Source organism: Hydractinia symbiolongicarpus, chromosome 7, assembly GCF_029227915.1.
Source record: "Hydractinia symbiolongicarpus strain clone_291-10 chromosome 7, HSymV2.1, whole genome shotgun sequence".
Lineage (NCBI taxonomy): Eukaryota > Metazoa > Cnidaria > Hydrozoa > Anthoathecata > Hydractiniidae > Hydractinia > Hydractinia symbiolongicarpus.
The window spans coordinates 8401544-8419203 of record NC_079881.1 but is presented as its reverse complement, the minus strand read 5'-3'; the positions used below and the strand labels follow the sequence as shown (position 1 = coordinate 8419203).

General features: G+C 33.5%; 2 protein-coding genes across 9 annotated transcripts; both read right to left on the bottom strand.

Annotated features, from left to right (window-relative positions):
- Nucleotides 1-855: 855 nt before the first annotated feature.
- On the bottom strand, nucleotides 856-11193 carry LOC130649101 (putative RNA-binding protein Luc7-like 2). Of its 8 annotated transcripts, XM_057455309.1 has the most exons (12): nucleotides 10922-11193; nucleotides 8718-8794; nucleotides 8289-8383; nucleotides 7596-7616; nucleotides 7319-7417; nucleotides 3423-3591; nucleotides 3181-3260; nucleotides 2874-3050; nucleotides 2053-2249; nucleotides 1720-1958; nucleotides 1414-1618; nucleotides 856-958 (listed from the first exon to the last, which is right to left on the bottom strand). In XM_057455309.1, exons 3-12 carry the CDS (start codon nucleotides 8379-8381, stop codon nucleotides 934-936), a joined length of 1305 nt encoding a protein of 434 aa, XP_057311292.1. In that variant the 5' UTR covers nucleotides 8382-8383; nucleotides 8718-8794; nucleotides 10922-11193; the 3' UTR covers nucleotides 856-933. The 8 variants fall into 8 exon arrangements, with proteins under 8 accessions (XP_057311292.1, XP_057311293.1, XP_057311294.1 ...); XM_057455310.1 differs by lacking the exon at nucleotides 7596-7616 and having other exon boundaries at nucleotides 8280-8383; XM_057455311.1 differs by lacking the exon at nucleotides 7596-7616.
- A 1564-nt stretch (nucleotides 11194-12757) lies between these two features.
- On the bottom strand, nucleotides 12758-17399 carry LOC130649103 (Golgi apparatus membrane protein TVP23 homolog B-like). The gene is made up of 4 exons (XM_057455316.1): nucleotides 17209-17399; nucleotides 15765-15999; nucleotides 13828-13956; nucleotides 12758-12921 (listed from the first exon to the last, which is right to left on the bottom strand). The coding sequence occupies exons 1-4, from the start codon at nucleotides 17280-17282 to the stop codon at nucleotides 12883-12885; spliced, it is 477 nt and encodes a 158-aa protein (XP_057311299.1). The 5' UTR covers nucleotides 17283-17399; the 3' UTR covers nucleotides 12758-12882.
- Nucleotides 17400-17660: the final 261 nt, after the last annotated feature.

Below are 17660 nucleotides of genomic sequence, written 5' to 3'. Positions count from 1 at the left end.
CTTTTTTTATTGCTGATGTGACTAAAGTGGCACCACAACAAGAAGCTCTGGAGATGAGATTTCCAGGCCATACTCGTCTCCGAGATTTTCGCCTGCATGACGGCTAATAAGTTTCTTGCCGCCAGCTTCCAATTTCAAACAGGTCAGAACCCCTGACACGAGGTTGATTTTTTGCATCGCAACCTCGTTCCCAGGGTATTTTGCCTTTTGTTAAATTTGATAGTGATGGCGCCATAGTTACCCGCTCCGTGGCCACGAGATCCTAGGGACGAGGTGTTGTCAATATCGTTTATTCAGCTTACAAAGTACCTTTTGATGACGTATATTAGTTAAACTCAGTATGATAGTCTACTTCAATAGGGATCGTTGTTGAACTGTAAACAAACCACCTTCTCCAACTAAGCTTTTTCTTTCAGTGCTTTCACAACGTGCATAAATACTTAGCAATATACTTTGTTGCCAAAAATGTTCACGGAAATGTTAGGATTTTTGTTTGTTTCACTTTTTATATCACAAATGCGTTTGTTTCAATTCCGGTAAAAATGAAAAAGTTCTTATAACTTTTATCGAGTACGCAAAGATCATTAAATCGTACATGCCCGCAAACAGTTTTAACGCCAAACATAAATCCCATACGTAAAGATGCAAGTACATCTTTCTGTTTTGATGTAGTGCTTTTTAGTGTATATATAGGGAAAATGTGCACGGGATAGAACATGGCAAATCAATGACTTAAAGTTTATAATGATGCAAGATAATAAATCAAAAAATAGGACAATCCGCAAAAATAAATTCCTGCGATAATCCAAAATCGGCCGTTTGTAATTTATTCTTCACGTTAAAAAGACAACCATATATACTAAGTATATATTTAAATTAGAAAATTATATACATCTTTAGAAAGTTCTATGTCGATATCAGTAACAGGAGCACTCAGGAATTCGTTAACGAGTTTTCACTAAAAAGAAACAGGCTATATTAAAAATAGGGAGGATTAAGCGACCTACAATCCTTGTTAAAAATATCGGAAGTATTTTTTAAAGTCGGCAAGAAAGCGTAAACTTGAAACAGAACTTCTGCTACGAAAGCGTAATTTTTGCAGACATATACACGTTAGGTGGGTAGTTGGGTAGCGCTAGTTGCATTTTATAACTTGCCGGAGCACGAAATATTCGAATTCAGGGTAATCGGGGAAAAGTAACGCTGACGTCAGCAACAATTAAAACACCCTAAGAGTTTGGATCAACCAGTCAACTACGTCCTTCTACGTCAAGGATGAAAAAAAAAATAATTACTTTAAAAAATTAAGCTCTTTCGGCTTATAAAACAGTTTTCAGTCAGAATCATAGAATTTATTTTATCTTTCAATTCACAAAATTTTACCGTACTTTGTTTAGATGAGAAGAGACTTACTTAGTTTCTTGTAAAGCAGGCGTGTGTGTTGGTACATCCGTAACATCGTTAGAATTCGCATCGGTTGCCATATCTATTTGTTTAAATAATTGTTGTTCATTGCTATCTTTATTCTCCGCACTTTCTTCGTCAAGATTTTCGATTTTATTCACAGTTTGTTTTTCGGAGCCCTCTTCAACTGACACCATTCGGTTCATATCGGGTGCTAAATATAAAAAATATATAAAAATACAGTTTTTTTAGAACAATATGGATGAACATTAAATTTAAAAAATATTAGACAACAAAAAAAAACGTTATTAATACATTTTTGGTCTTGTAATTTGTCGTTTTTGCTTTCGTCTCCAATCCGTGCTCGATCGCGACTTCTGTCACGACTACGATCACGACTTTTATCTTTTTCTCGACTTCGGTCTCGGCTTTTATCTTTTCCGCGACTTCGGTCTCGTCGCCGCTCACGACTCCTGTCTCGACTTCGACGTCTTTCTCTGCTGCGACTTCTTCTACGTTCCCGGTCCTTGCTTCGACTTCTGCTTCTTCGCTTTCTGTAGGAAAGGAAAATACAACAGGATAGCATACGTGTCGCGTGTTTTATTACAACAATAGCCGTTAGAAGTGTATTAAATCTAGTGTATCTACCTGTCCCTCTCACGATCTCTGTCGCGATCGCGACGATCGTAACTGCTCCGTCTTCTATCCCGATCTCGATCGCGATCCTTGTCGCGATATCTATCTCGATCCCTATCAGACGATCTGCCTTTTCCTCGTTCTTCGCGTTCTTCGCGACGTTTGCGCCTCTCTTCCTCACGAGCTTTTCGCATTGTACTGACTGTCTCCTAAAAGTTCATTACACTCAATATAAGATATGTAGACGCTGAAGAATTATGCTAAAGAACGATTTTTAACAGTGTTTGTCATAATCACACAACAAATTAAAAATTAACGACGTCGAGCAAGACGCATTGTCGGTGATCACGAAGTTAAAATTTCGCATATTTACAGCCAGAAGTTGAAATAGTCGTGCATGTTCGTGAGGAAGTGTTTGGATGGAAATGTTTGTGATAACTTCGAAAAGTAGTTTAAAAAAGTAAATCACCAAGTAAACACAAGAAGCTCAAATACCTCAGTAAAACTTCCTAAAGTAAAACTTTCGACAGCAAAGAAGTCATTTTATTATTTTGGAGCAAAATTATATAACGAGCTCCCTTCCCATATAAAACGCAAAGAAATCATCTGTGGTGCCTTTGATTTTCCTTTTCATTTTTCCCAGAGTTCCCTTTTTCCTTACTTATTCAACCTTGAAATTTTGTTTTAAATGATAAAATTTATATATATACATATTTTACTAATTTTTTTACTAATTTTGACACATACGCACATACACATTGACGCAGGACAAACATTCATAGCAGTTTTCACAACTGAAGTTTACCAAAAAAAAAGGAAAGGTAAATTTTTACTTCTAGCTCTGTCAGTCTATCTCGAACTCGAATAAAACCCATATGCAATCTCCCGCCAAAATGATCTGCCAAACGCCGGTCATTATCATACAAACTTAAGAAAGCTGCACAGATCTCACACACCCTCAGTTTTTGCTGTTGGTTTGTTGCTGCTGGTACTGTGTTTCGATATATGTCCTAAAAATATTTGCAGTAAAAGATTGTCATGCAACAAAGTAGATTTTTTTGTAGGTAACAAAAAAAAAACATGTATTACGCAAGCGATTGGAAGTTGTACACATCAATATAAAAGCAACAATTTAATCACCTCTGCTTTGCGCTTATCTTGTTTGAGCTGCTCAACTGTAGCTAACATTTGCATAGACTCTTCCACTTTTCCATCAGCTCCTACAAAAGCATAGAACAACTTGTTACTATCAAAATCTTGAGCCAACAAAAAGTAAATGCAAGAAACTAAAACCTTAAAAATATAGCTATAACTGTAGTAAATAAGAAAAGGGAAAGCTTCATAGCTTCAGTAAGTTTGAAAGTACTAGACCCAACTATTACCTAGCTCTTCTGCTTCAGCCAGCTTTATACCAATTTGTTCATTCAGATCATGGACTGCTTGAGCTTCTGGACCTAATGTTTCTTGGTCCTGTGTTTCCTCTAGTCTGCGTTTGTTTACAGAAACTTTGCGATCGCAATCTTCAACAAATTGTTTGATTTGATCCAATTGCTACAATTTAAAATAATAATAATTAAAAGAAAAAAGAAAATAAGTCAGTTAGTTAAAATTTTTTCAAATGTTAGAAAAATCATTTAGTTTGCAATGAATGCTCTAAAAACACCCTGTTTATTAAAAAAACTAAAAAATTTCAATATTTATTTCCAGATATTTTCATCATAAAGTCAATCCAAATAAAATCCAACATAAAATTTAAATTACTGTCCAGCCTGTTATTAAAGCCAACATTCAGGGAATTAATTTTTCGAGGGAAAAAATCCGTGCAACTTTAGTTTTTGTCCATTTTACGAAAATTAGTTCTTGCAAAATCATTGTGGGACTCGCTCTTCGCGAACTTTGATTCCTATAAAAATAGTTTTTTTCCTTTTTAAAGAACGATTTATATTTTTCTTCTTCTGTACTTACTTACGTAATGTACTATGTGAATTTCAATTTTAGCAATCTTTGTTTTTTATATAACTACCCTCGAAAAACGGTATAAATTGACAAACAAATTATAATTCTATTTTCATAAAATTTCATTCTTGCGAAATATTAGGAATTACCAACTTCGCAAAAACTAGCTCTCACGAAAATTAATTCTCTCAAAGATACATAAAAAACCTGAACCCTGTTAAGAATACTTTCTAACTATGAAATAAATATAATTTTATATAAACCACATAAATTTTTCATCAAATAGTGTTATTTTTAAAACGTGGAGGTGTATAAAAAGGGCTACGAACCGGTTAAAATGCTCACATTTCGTATATCCTGCGCACATATTAAAAATCCAGCAAACGCGTTTTGTGCAATGAACAGACCAGCGCACTTTGCTTGCTGGTTCAATATTTTTTCCAAAATGTATATTACAAAGAAATATTTAAAGCAAGACTCATTCTGGATGCAAACATGACAAAGGCTGGAAAGATAAAAATTCTAGTTATGTCTATATGTTCGAGTCTGTAAATTACATACATGCCGGAAAAATAGCCATTTTTGTTTTTCGCCGCCTCCAGCTCGACTTTCGTGTAAGTCACTAAAGTCAAAACCAACAGCCGTTCCGTAGCCCCTTTAAAAAATTGTTTTTGAGATATTAAGATTTAAACTTTGTAAGCAAATTAATTTTTTGGAAAAGAACTGAGAAAAAAAGTTTTGTTATCTAATCTTTTTATTTTATTTAATCTTTTTACTTTATTTAAAATAAATTTTCAATGAACTCTAAGCTTTCAAATGATATAAAAACCAAAAATTTAACAAAAATAATAATCTGTGTGGTTCATGTATACTAATTAAAAAAAAAAGAATTTATTGGAAGGAAAGTAATTTTAAACTTTTAAGTTCAATTTTAATGCAAACATGAAATTTTATTTTACCAACAACCAGGGAATTCCACGAAGCTACACACCCCACGCGTAAATCCATTTTAGAAAATTTTTTTCTGATTTATTTATACTCTGATCAGTCCCGTGAGTGTTCTTTAAGTGGTGTAAAAGTGCTAAATATAATAACAAAACACCTCGGTTCGTTGTAGGAAGTAATTTATAATAGGCAAATACCATATAATTAAATTTAACAGTGAACGAAGAGACGCTGACACGTTCCACACGTTGCACACTGCAATGGTCTGCCATTGTTTGTAGTGCTATTTATCCCAACCTTGTTCCCAGAGTAATATTTTCTCCGTAGGTTACCTATTATCTATAACAATGGTTATACAGGTTTCAAGTTTTGTTTGTTAGCTTTTGGGAGACGGCTTGTGTGGAATAGTTTAAGCTCTAGATTTAAATTTGTTCTTTATATTTTTAGTAAAACAAGAAAAAGACATTTCCGAAAAAGTTATCTGTTACGTAGTACAAAATAATTACAAAACAACATCTTCTAAGTCAAAATCAATTAGATCTTCACTGTCTTCGCTGTTGTTGGTAATTGTTGTGTATTCTGCATCATCAGCTGGCAATGGTCGCTTTTTTGGTTGTCAATTTGTGTAGTACGTGGTTTTAAAAGCATAAGTTCAACTGCTCTATCGATAATTTCTTGGTGTTCTTGCTCTGACCATAGTTTGTCCTTGCATTTTATCCAGATAACATCCCGCATTGCTTCATGTGACAATCGCAGCCTGTGGTCAGTCATAATCATTGTGAAAATGCCGAAGCATCTTTCAACGGTTGAGTTTGATACTGATATGTACATGACCATCAAAAGGAGTAAACAAATATTTAAGAATAGCTCCTTACAACACATGATGATATGACGCCAAACAATCGCATTCTTTGTTCCGAGATCGATAAACTTTGCCTTTATGTAGTGCCTGCAAGATTTCCACTCCTTTAATACACAACCAATGTCGAAACCTGCCTGGTTCAATGGTACATCAAAATGCGTAGATAGAGCAATAACTTGGTTGTCTCCAAAATTAATTTCATCTGACCAAGACAAAATATCTGTTAATATGTATTTATTGTCATATAGAACAAAGAGTAAGACAATATCACTGACCCTGTAAATATAGCTAAGAAGGTGTTGGGTTGTACAAGAAAGATTGCATATGAGTATTGAATGAAAGTATTATTGAGCAAGGAAGAATATTAGAAAGCAAGAGAAGCTGTTGGATTCCATCAAAAAGATTATAGACTATCAGAACAAAAGATTACTGAGGAAGAAGAATATTAGAAAGTCTTATAGAAGACAAAAAGGTTAGTGGTTTTAATAAATATCAAGATCCATCCACCGCATATCTTTAAAGATGGAAGCATCAAAGTCAGCGAAGTGTTGCTAAAGAACTTCGATTAGTTCTAATGCTAGCCACTTTTTGGCTCGAGATGAAGCTTCTCTGGTGGCTTCGTTTTCATTTTTAATGCCTGTTATCTTCAGCTGTATCGCTTGACATGAGGCAGGTTTTTTTCTCATGTCGCCTTTAACAATTCTTTCGACAGCGATATATTTCTCTCCAAAGTCAGTTTCTTCAATAACACAACCAATAATTCCTGATTTTCCCCAACGATCGAAAGTAGAAAGTTCAACTTTATTTCCTTTTGGCGTCGAAGTCATTATTTCTTGCGTTTTTCAACAATTAAAGTTTTGAACTAAAATTTTTGTCTCAGACTGTCTCGAATAAAATTTATTAAAAAAAAAACAATGACAATGCAAAAGTCTTATTTGAAGTCACAGGTGTTCATATTTTATCAAATAAAAAACCGGTCCCTCAAGAGCTGGTGGCAACAATTAAATTCTGTGCAAAAAAAAATGAATGAAAACATTCACATTTTCACACATTTTTCTCTCTCTTTGACAATAAAGAAAAAGATTTAAAAATTTCTCACGCGAGTATGTATGTTCTTTTAAACAGTTAAGAATTTTACCATAAAATGTTCAACACACATTTCATTTCACACAGGCAGAAAAAAACATTTAATTTAAACACTGGAAAAAAACACGGCATTTAATTAACTTTTTTAAAAAAATTTAATTTAACCACAGCAGTTATAAACTGTTTTTAATGATACAGTTGAAGCTGTGGATTAAAACGATTGATTTTTGGGATACAGTTTTTAATAGTTAAATGCTTAAAGCATAGTCTTAAGCGGCAACATTAACTACACTGTAGAGAATCAGCTTTTATAATTCATTTGTTAATATTTTATTTTATTTTATGCGAGTAAAGAGCGTAATTAGGGCGTGCGAATAGCCGTTGCGAGTGTGTGTGCACTGGTCCCATGGAATTCCCCAAACAACATACCTCAATTTCATAGTCATATTTTTCGTCCTTGGCTGCTAGTTCATAATCAGCTTTGAGTGCAGGATCGTGCAATTTGCTACACATGCCTAAATCAAGTTTCTAAGAGAAAATGACATAGAGCATGAGCATGGAATTTAAAATTATACATCATCACAGAACAAATCGAGTACTCGGTAAAAAATCAATCAGTATGGAAAGAATTTCGCTGGCATATTCCGCGGCGTAATGAATTGATTTTCTTTTGATACATGTGGCGTCAGTTTTTGTAAACACGTACCTTACTTGATTTGAATGTTCCCTAAACAAAATTAAAAATTTTGAGTGTTTAAAAAATAATAAAATAAAAACAAATATAACCAAAACAATATTCATGCATAAACAACCTTATAAAAGTCTATTTTTCAATCATTGTTGCTGTAATCTAATTTTTTTAACCAGAAATAGTCATTTTTATACTAAGATTACTTGAAGCTAGTTTAATTCAAATGTTTTGGATGGTAGTCAGTGTAAAAATGGCCCAAATTACTGACATAATCGAGTGTGTGAAGATGTAAGATTTACACTGACATCTTAAGAAGTGTGTTATTCAAAAATAAATTTGGTATAAAAACAGCTAATTTAAAAATGATATAAAGAAAACAGCAGAAAATGTTATTGTGTTAATTATGCAGTGTGGGTACATTGTAATTAAGATAGGTAGAGTATTCTTACAAAACCATTTTATTCATCCCTTGCACTCGATTTGTTCCTGTAACAGAAATCATTGTAACAAAAAATACAATTTTAAAAGTTTGCACTCTTGATCTACTGATAACCAAATATAACAGGGTATAACAGAGAATAATAATCAAAACATAATCGCAACTTTCATAAAAAAAAATTCATAAACTTTGCTTTCTTGAAACATTGTAAAGTTATTTATTGATTCGTAGATCAAGAGAGCATTAAATAAAATTCATACCTTACTAACCGTATTATGAAACAAGTCATATGGACATAGACCAAGTAGGAAACTTTTGCAAACTGTTGGATGTGTAAACTTTACAGCATTTGCATCTTGCATACCTTAAGAACACGAGATAAAAAAAATTAAAAATAAAACAAAATGCAAACCTATTAAAAATAGCCTTCAGGGCCTGCGGCATATTGGAAACTGGGGTGGGCTAAAGTCCCATTGCTGTCATTTTTTTAAAATTATTCTCTATTATCCACAATTAGTCTATTTAATCTTTTTACTAGCTAAGCAAAAAACAACACTGCTTTGGCCTTGTCCTTAAACAGATTCTCTTTTCTGCAAAAATAACACAAAATATTTTTTAAACAAAAGGAGGGAGCCTGAGGAAGAAGAAATGCATGAAATGAAAGGGGATAATAATTCTCTCTTACCACAAATACTTACATATCCTGCTGAAAAGGTTATTAATCAAGATTAATGGATCTTTGAATAGATCCCGCACATAACAGGAATAAATTTATCTGCACAAATTGAAAGTGAAAGGTGCAATTACTACTTCATACAAACACGAACTTGAAATACAAAAATTATATTTCAATCAGCCTTTCTTAACAAGAATGTCTATCATTTGCGACAAATTTAAATGAACTGAATGTTGGTGCTAATTAATTGAATGTGGGTTTAAATTAACAATTTCTAATTTGGTGGATTGAAATTAGCAGTTCAAACTGTTTCAGAACAAAATTCGGTCTTTATACAACTTTGCTTAGTTTTTATTACTTTACTAAACCTTAAAAATTGTGTCAAGCATTATATAATGTTACATATGGCATCAATCTCTTTATTCTGTGTTATTCCTACTTAATAATACGATTAAAATGTTTTGGGGATAAATTTACCAAAAAAAAGTTGGACAAAATCCAGCTTAAGTTTCCCTATTATATTCCTGTTATACTACTTAACTTTTTTAACTTGTGCCTCAGTGTTTCTTTCCATTATCGCTGAAAAATTGCACTTGTTTTCACTTTTTTAGCACAAATTCTTTTGCTTCATTTTTTTCACCAAGGTTTACAAACTGCCATTTTAGGGTACATGTAGTGAACAGTTCAAATTTCAGACATTCATGTAGGTTTTCTATTTAAGAGGTTGTGACGTAAGAGCCATGTTAAAGAATATCTAACCAATAAAAATATATATGAAAGGGTATCATCTACCAAATTAGCAGGATGAAAAATAAGAAAAGTGTTGAAAAATCCCTTATGATGGATCTCTTATGATGGATATAATGCTTAATTTTCAAGGGATCTCTTTCCATGATGTTCTTGTGGACTATTTGCAAATTTAAATTATAGCAAGCTTATGCGGACATACTATTAAACTCCCACAGTATTTCAGCATTCCAGCTTGTGTGCAACTTTGGAGGATAATCTATTGACCACATTCTTTATTTCTATGTTTGATGATGTGTATAATTGAATACTAGTGAGCTTTGGATACTGAGGAGGCAAAGGAAAATTTGGGAGCCACTGCAACGAAAAAATTAATTTGTGTGGCACCCCTTAAGCTACACAAGGGTACCGACTTGCTGGATATGGTGTTTAGCACTTTAAAATAACTAAGAATTTCATTTGAAAAAGCCCAAATCCATTTTAAATATAGTACCAATGTTGAAATATATTTATATCTAAGAAGAGCAGTGGTTCAAATGAGCCATTACTTGTGTCTGGAGTGTTTATTAATGCCAAGGCCACCTCAAATATATGTTTGGTTAGAATTATTTCAATTTAAAAAGGTGAGTTGGTCAGTCAGGTGAAAATTTTTCTGAAAAAAACCCCAAAAAATCCCTTAATTTTGCTTTTCATTTTAAACATAACTCCCCTGAACTTTTAGTCCCATATAAAGTTCTGTTTTTTAAAAATCAACGTTGTTCCCTTGGTTTTTGCTGGTTTTTGCCTGAATCGCCACTATTTTGGGTTTGTTTCCATTGGACATTGCATGGCTTGGCCATATTACCATGCAGTGCAAAGTACATTGTGCTTTATAATCAAAGTGAAAACATATAAAGCAATCAATCCAGTGGACTTTACTCGGTCAAACCTTCACATTAGAAACCTTAATTAAACAGAATTAAGAAGCAAAATGGTGTTAAATGTTGCAAAATGGCAAAAATTAAGCAGTATCTAAATCATATTGAAGATTTAACTAAAAAAAAAGAATTCCTTGAAAAATCCAGTCTTATATTATGAAGGCTTCACCACAGAAAATATTATGATCACAGCATGTTGTTGCTTAATCTGAATACTTTCCCGTGATTGTCTTAACCAGTATTATGATGCGAATCCGACAAGAATTCTTGCGGACGGGTTGTGGAAAACACTCTGACAGCAAGAATAGAGAGTTGTCTGTTTTGTCAACGGAATTGAAAAATGCTGTGTTTGCATTTTGGAAATAATTTCAGCAAGCCTGGAAAAGAGCAGGAGTAACTGGCCAAAAAAAAAACAAATTTTATCTGAAAAATTGCACAAGCTCACCTCGTTTCAAATATTTGGCAAAGTCGGCACCCTCGTAGAAGGCACTTTTTGCCTACTCATTATTAGTACGAAATTCCCATGTCCTGAAGATTGCAAATATATTAGTTAGCTGCTTACCATCCCTATTCGTCCCCATAAGTTCATCAAGCATTTTTCTCATTTCGTCGCTCATCTTGCTTGCCAGTTATTTTCGTACACTAAATGAAATCTCGTGGGTTGTTCGGTAAATAAATTAACCTTTTACTGCAACGGAGTACGATTACTATATTGATGAGTCGCCTTGCGTCCACGTTGTGTTCATTGAGTAATTTCAATTTGCAATATCAGGAAATGCACTCAGCATTCAGTCGTTTCTTCTTCTTCCCGTCTTTGCCTTGCTTCTCCTCCAAACGAGCAAGGAAAAGATTATTAGATTACCCACAATGCTTTTCGGAAATAACTACGAGACCGAACTACACAGTTAAAGCTCGATAAAAAAGTGGAACTTTTGTTTTTAGGGACCGAAGAAAATAGTTTTTTTAAAAATACAAGTGCAAAAGATTCCAGAAAGGGCAAAATAAAACATAGCAAGTTCAATTTATGTGAGTTGCTTTCATATTGTCACTTCGAATAAGTTTTAGTTACATGGATGTAATTTGGCGCAATGGACTAGAGTAAAGAATGGTTCCAATTGCCGAACTGTGTTACACTCATTTGGGGTTCCACTTATCCGAAGAAATTAAGAGAGTTTGATACCGCAAATCCAAGGGGCTGGGGAAAAATGGTTCTACTAAGTGAAAGTTCCACACATCGAGCGGTAACTGTACATGTACGCGCGTAACGCGAAGCCCAGAACTTGTGTGGAATCATGTACTGGACAAAATTCACGCTATAGAGTGTCGTGTTGCGTAGTAGAGTGTCAAGGTTCAACATAGATAGCGTTGGGACGCATTATAGAGAGACGCGAGGCGTAATGGAGAGACGCGAGGTGTAATAAAGAGATGCAAGGCGTTATGCATGCAGCCTCATCCACAGGGGCTTTTGCCTTTTTGATATCGAAAAAAATTTTGGTGCAACAAAGATATTTTCCAAGTTGTTTTTCAGAGAAAAAGAGAAAATCGATAAATTTTTCAGCTTTGCCGTTGTTTTCATTTTGTTTTTATTGTTTATTAATTTTCAGGTTTATTATTTTTCTTTTAAAATTGTTCTTATAGAGAAATGAAGTTTATATAAGTTAAGTTAGCTATGATTTACAGTTACAATAATAATCAAAAATTGAATTCTAAAATTTTAGATTACTAGTCGTTAGCCCGTGGAAAAATCCACGGGTTCGCCCGTTCTTGTTATACCGCATATTGCGTGCTCTCGCTACTTGACAAAAAAACCATTGTTTGGGACATTATCGCCTTCTTTTAAACCATCAACAAATCTTCAAAAAAATCACGATAACAAATTTATCATCACTATCATGTTAATATCGGCGAGTGAACTAAAGCGCTTTTAAGTTACAGCAACAAACGAAATACTTTTTCAGCTTTATTAACTGTATCGTACTTGTCTACTTAAACTCTTTAGCTTTTGCCGACTATATTTCCACTGATACGGTCACCAATATCGGCTAAAATTACGTTCGATTCTCATGTTTTGCAATACAAGGAGAAAAATTACTTCATTGAAAGTAAACTTGTAGAAAGAATACACACGATATTAGCTATACTCCTTTTTCAGTTTCGCAACGTTAAATTGAATACGAATAAGGTGCGAGCCTATCAACGTAGAAAAACACAGACACTTTAGGTTACTGAAACCTTTGTTAGGGATAGAGAAACTTTAAGATCACTAGATTCAAAATGCCCAGGGAATTAGCGAAAAAGAAGTAAAAAGGGTGCTCGGAACACGGATTTTCCTATGTCTGTCTTCAAGTATTACTTATAACCAAAAAATACACACTTTTGAAACGAGAGAGACATAAAATCATTTTTTAAAATATATCCTCATATTGTATAAATAAGTTACAAAAAAGATTACATCGTGACCTGCGTTTTTACACTATGACCTGTGTTTTTACACCACGCACCCGTGTTCTTACGACACCATCTTTATTTGTCTGTAGGTTCAGTACTCGTCTTCGATAGCATCTAAAGAGGTAAGAACGAATTTTTTTTAATTTGTTTAGTAAGTAGTTATTGTGGTAATGTATACAAAAATTAAGTTGGCTTCTAAAAGTTACCCACATAGATTCTTGTGTTGTAAAAACAATTCAAAGTTGCAAACTGACCAAAATAGTATGCAACCCACTGTTTTTTCTTTACGATGAAATTTTTATATTAACATGTTTCAATTATTCAAGGATATATCTTTATGCTTATTTTTAAAAAAAATTTAAGAACTATAAAAGTGTGGCGGTAGAATATTTACAAGACTGATAATCGAAATACCCTGACGTGTATTTAAATTTCAAGATTTTTACAAGGCGTTTATTGAAGAGAGGTATTATTAAATTTTCAAAGTTTTTATAGGGACGTTAATTAGAGAGAGGAGTTGGTGTTAGTTAGAGCTTTTACGGTAAGAATAACCTTAAATAACTAAAGCAGTAACATAAAGAGGCTTAAGTTGCTTAAAAAATTTAAGATATGCTGTACAAAGTAATGCTAAAGATATAGATCAGGCATATACCAATCTCGTCCCCAGGACTTGTAATATAAAAAGCCTAACAAATCCTGGAGACGAGGTTGGGCATATACTTAAGGATCGGACACCTTAAGCAGTTACCACGAGTGTAATAAAGCTAGAGGAAAATGAACTGTTTTAGCGGTACACCTTATTATATTATCCGTCCATTACCAACAACTAAGGAGGGGGAAAAATGAGGGAAATATGGATACTAAATTATTGTAAAGTTACAGTTAAGTGTTACCTATAACCTACTACGAGTGGATAATCTTAAAAACATCATAACCATATTATAAGAAAAATACGATTGAAGCAGAGGCAAATTTTGGTCTGGTGCTTAATCAAAAAAAAGAAAAGGTGCGGAATCTAACCTGACTAAAAATCTGTCGACCTAAAAAGTTTCCAGCCATAGATTTCATTTCTTTCCCAGAATCCTTCTTGAATTTGACATATCCAACTAAGTTAGCTGACGTGAGTGATATAGCCACAAAAATAGTGAGCTAGAAAACAAATATTTCGTAAACAATAGATGACGTTCAAAACTCGACATAACTCGACATAACTCGAGATGTTCGACTTGTACTCCGTTATAATATACGAGGTGAAGGGTTTCTATGAGCGGAATTTGTAATTTTGTTCCTCTCTTTGTTTTTCTTTTTATGAAAAGAGCAATGTAAAGAGAGAAAAATGCCACAATAAATCGTTCTGTACGCATTCTGTTGTTTTGTAAACTGTCATTGGTAGCATAAAGAAACTGATGAAACTTCTTGTGTTTTTGCGAAAATTAATTCTCGCGACATTTGGATTTTTTTTTCCTTTAACTTCAAAATATGGCCTAGATTTACACAAGGACCAAAATAGCAACAATAAATCTTTGCTGCAGCAGTTTTTCTTTGGCGTCATTGAAAACTTGAAATTCGTGCAAAATATTACTGTCTGTCTAAAATACTTCAGATTACTTCAGATCTATTACGAATTATAACATCCTGTTCCAAGTTTCTGCTAATCAAGTAAAATTTATCTTCTATATTTTATAGTTTTCACATAATTTGCCGAAAAATAATCAAAAAAATTGCTAGAAAATCTGATTTTTTCCGATTTTCAGGCAAAATTTAAAAACCGAGAAATCGAGTTATGTGTCCAAACTTTATAGAATAATTACCCCTGATGAAATAAAGTTCTTGTAAAATTCAAGGATAATCCTAACGAAAATTTCCCCTATTATAAGGATTTCGTAAATATTCAAGAGGTAGTTTCGATTAATGGCCAATATATAAAGCTCTGAGAGAGATGGGGTCTTAAAATCTGGCATACAGGTTTAATAAACATTAATAAAAACCCTGTCCGTATCATAGCCATGCAGCATAGAAAAAGTCATGAAAAAAAATCGACAGGTGGGGAATCCCCCTCCCCTTCCCAGACCGAATAAGGTTAAAATAAAGTCACCGTCGTCTACTCAAACGTAACAATAAACTCTTTCATACAACAAATTATACGTACTAAACTAGTTAACTTTAAAGAAATAAGTGCCACCACAAATAAGAACACCCAGATGACAGGAAATATGATAAGTCCTAACCAAAACAATCTTGAGTCTGTTGCGAGCAAAGAAGTGCCCTTCTTTTTCTTAAATAAAAACATGAATAAATTAAAGACTGTTATGTTAAAGTTTTATATTTTCAATAAAAAATTCGACAAAACTAGTTGGCGGTATTTGCAAAGTAGAGTGTTCGGTATAAGCAAACAATAAAAGGTTGGGCGAAGAGTATTACGGAGACATGAAGAAGAAGACGCTAAAAAAATTATAAATTACACAATAACTCATATAACTATCGTAAAATTCTGGCATGTTTTCTGACCTAATCAAATTCTTACCATTTTCCTAAATTGTTTTAGCCTAGTCAACTAAGCTTTCCAATTTAGTTTCCCTCAAACGAAAACTAAAAAGTAAATCCTAAAAATTCAAATCCACTTAGCAGCAAATCTTGAATTACGATCAACCAATGAGCACAAAAGCCGGCATGGTCACATGTTACCTTCTTAAATAATACAAGAATTAATTAGATTTGCTCAGGTGAGTAAAACCATTCTCGCTTAAAACAAAAGATTTCCCGATATTGACCACGTGAGCAAAGAACAATTGAATTAACTACCTTAACTTTTCGATTTCCTCGTGGTAAGAAAAATTATGTTGGGCCTCCTGGCTAAAATTGCTCCTAATTTTTATAAATTCATCAACCCCTTCATGACCGAGTAAACACCCTGGATACGTTCAAGCGACAATAATAGACATATCACAGCAACTCACCTTCTTCGCTTCAAACATCCACTGACTGTTACCATCTTCGTCTATGTAATTCCACCATCGCAGACCAACTAACAGTCTCCCGGTTACATTCTTCACCACCCAAAAATCAAAAGACAACAGCAGGATAATAATTACAAAGCCAGTCACGAAACTACTGGTGACTAGGTTGGTGATGAAGTAGAAGATAAGTGCGCTCAATCGAAATATAATGTGAAAAAAAGCAGCCACGGGATGTCTAAAAAAAAATAGCACTAGCCATACAAGACATCTTATCACACGAAAACCGCATCATGGCATTTTAGGATAACTGTGCGATCTTCAATAAAAGTATACCTTCTTCAAAAAGCTATATGAAACGCAACAAACGGCTTTCGGTGAAAACCGGGCCTTAATTTAAAAGTCAAAAGATGCCAGACCAGATATAATATCATTTCCAAGGCCCAGGACACTCAATAGTGTATTTGTGCGACTTTCAAAGTTGCATTTTTTAAAATCGCAAAAATCGTGTATTTTGCGAATCCAATTACGTCGAGCAAATTTAAGAAATCACATGATGGTAAATATTTTGGTGAAACAAGAAACAAGTATTCTAGATTGTTATTGGCCTACAATCGTGTGCAAAAATGTTTTAAAAAACAGTCTCCCCCTTCCCCCCAATTCCAATGTTGACTATTTTGACAACATTACCTTCCCCAGACCTGAAACCAGCCACTAAAACAGCAAATTAACAATGAATTTAGAAAGCGGAGGTGGGAGGAGGGGCGTTATTACAAACGAACTTCAGAACGTAAAAATCACAACGCTTTCCAATAATTTATACACGAGTTATTGTTTATTTAAGTATATTTTTTTAGTCAATTGAAGCTGTAATATTGAAAATCTTCCACAGTAAATATGAACAAAAATCAAAAATAGGTCTACTAAAACATATATAAGCATACAAGACAAAATGTTGGTACAGCTGGACCATGGTGACTACAAAAAAATCTAACGTCAAGGACATTGTAGGACAAATTCTAGGACAATTCCAGGACAAAACAGCTAACTATGCCAAACTTACGGGGAGTTGATTCTAGGAGTTGAGAAGCAATTTTGTTTTTAGGTACGTTTTTTAGGTAATTCTCAATTTACAAAAATTTAACTTAAAATGACTATTTTATACGACAATTCCTGAACAACGGATTAAACGAACTGCTGTGACAAAAAAAGAAGAAGAAAAAAAAAACTGTTGACAATGATAGGAGAATTATTTTCCATTTTTTAAACTCACACTTAATTGCGTGGAAAAGTAGGATTCTCCTGGCTTGTGAGGCCCTGTTTTCTGATCTCTCTCTGGCTTGTTTCCTACCATAGAATTACACAGTTAGTTCTTCATAATTACTCTTCCAACAGCAATAACCAAGAAAACCCAGAAAAATAGCAGAAAATTGATTAAAATGTTTACCTTAGTTTTTTCTTTTTCACTTGTGTTTCATCTCCAAAATTTAACGCTATGTCTTCTGTATTGTCATCCAACATTGGAAATCTTTTATTTTTCTATCAAATGGGAAAGTATATTCATCAGGAAGGACTCATTGTGTCCACATATGCATGATTATCATTTGACATTCTACAGTTCAAACGGAAATAAATTCCATATCACTTAACATTCAGAAATACATGTAACAATCATAGTTAAAAAAATGCTTTTCACTCAATAGTAACTCCTTATTTTCCTAACGTTTCTTAACAACCAACATTTCCCTCATATTTCAGCTGTCTTGGGCCAAAACTTTGAACCTATTTCGAATCACTCTTAAAAAAAAATTTAATAACAAGTATATTAGCAAAACAGATTGTAAAAAATTTTTTGAGAAGCGATCTGAAATTTAATTCCCGCCTTTGAAATATGAAATT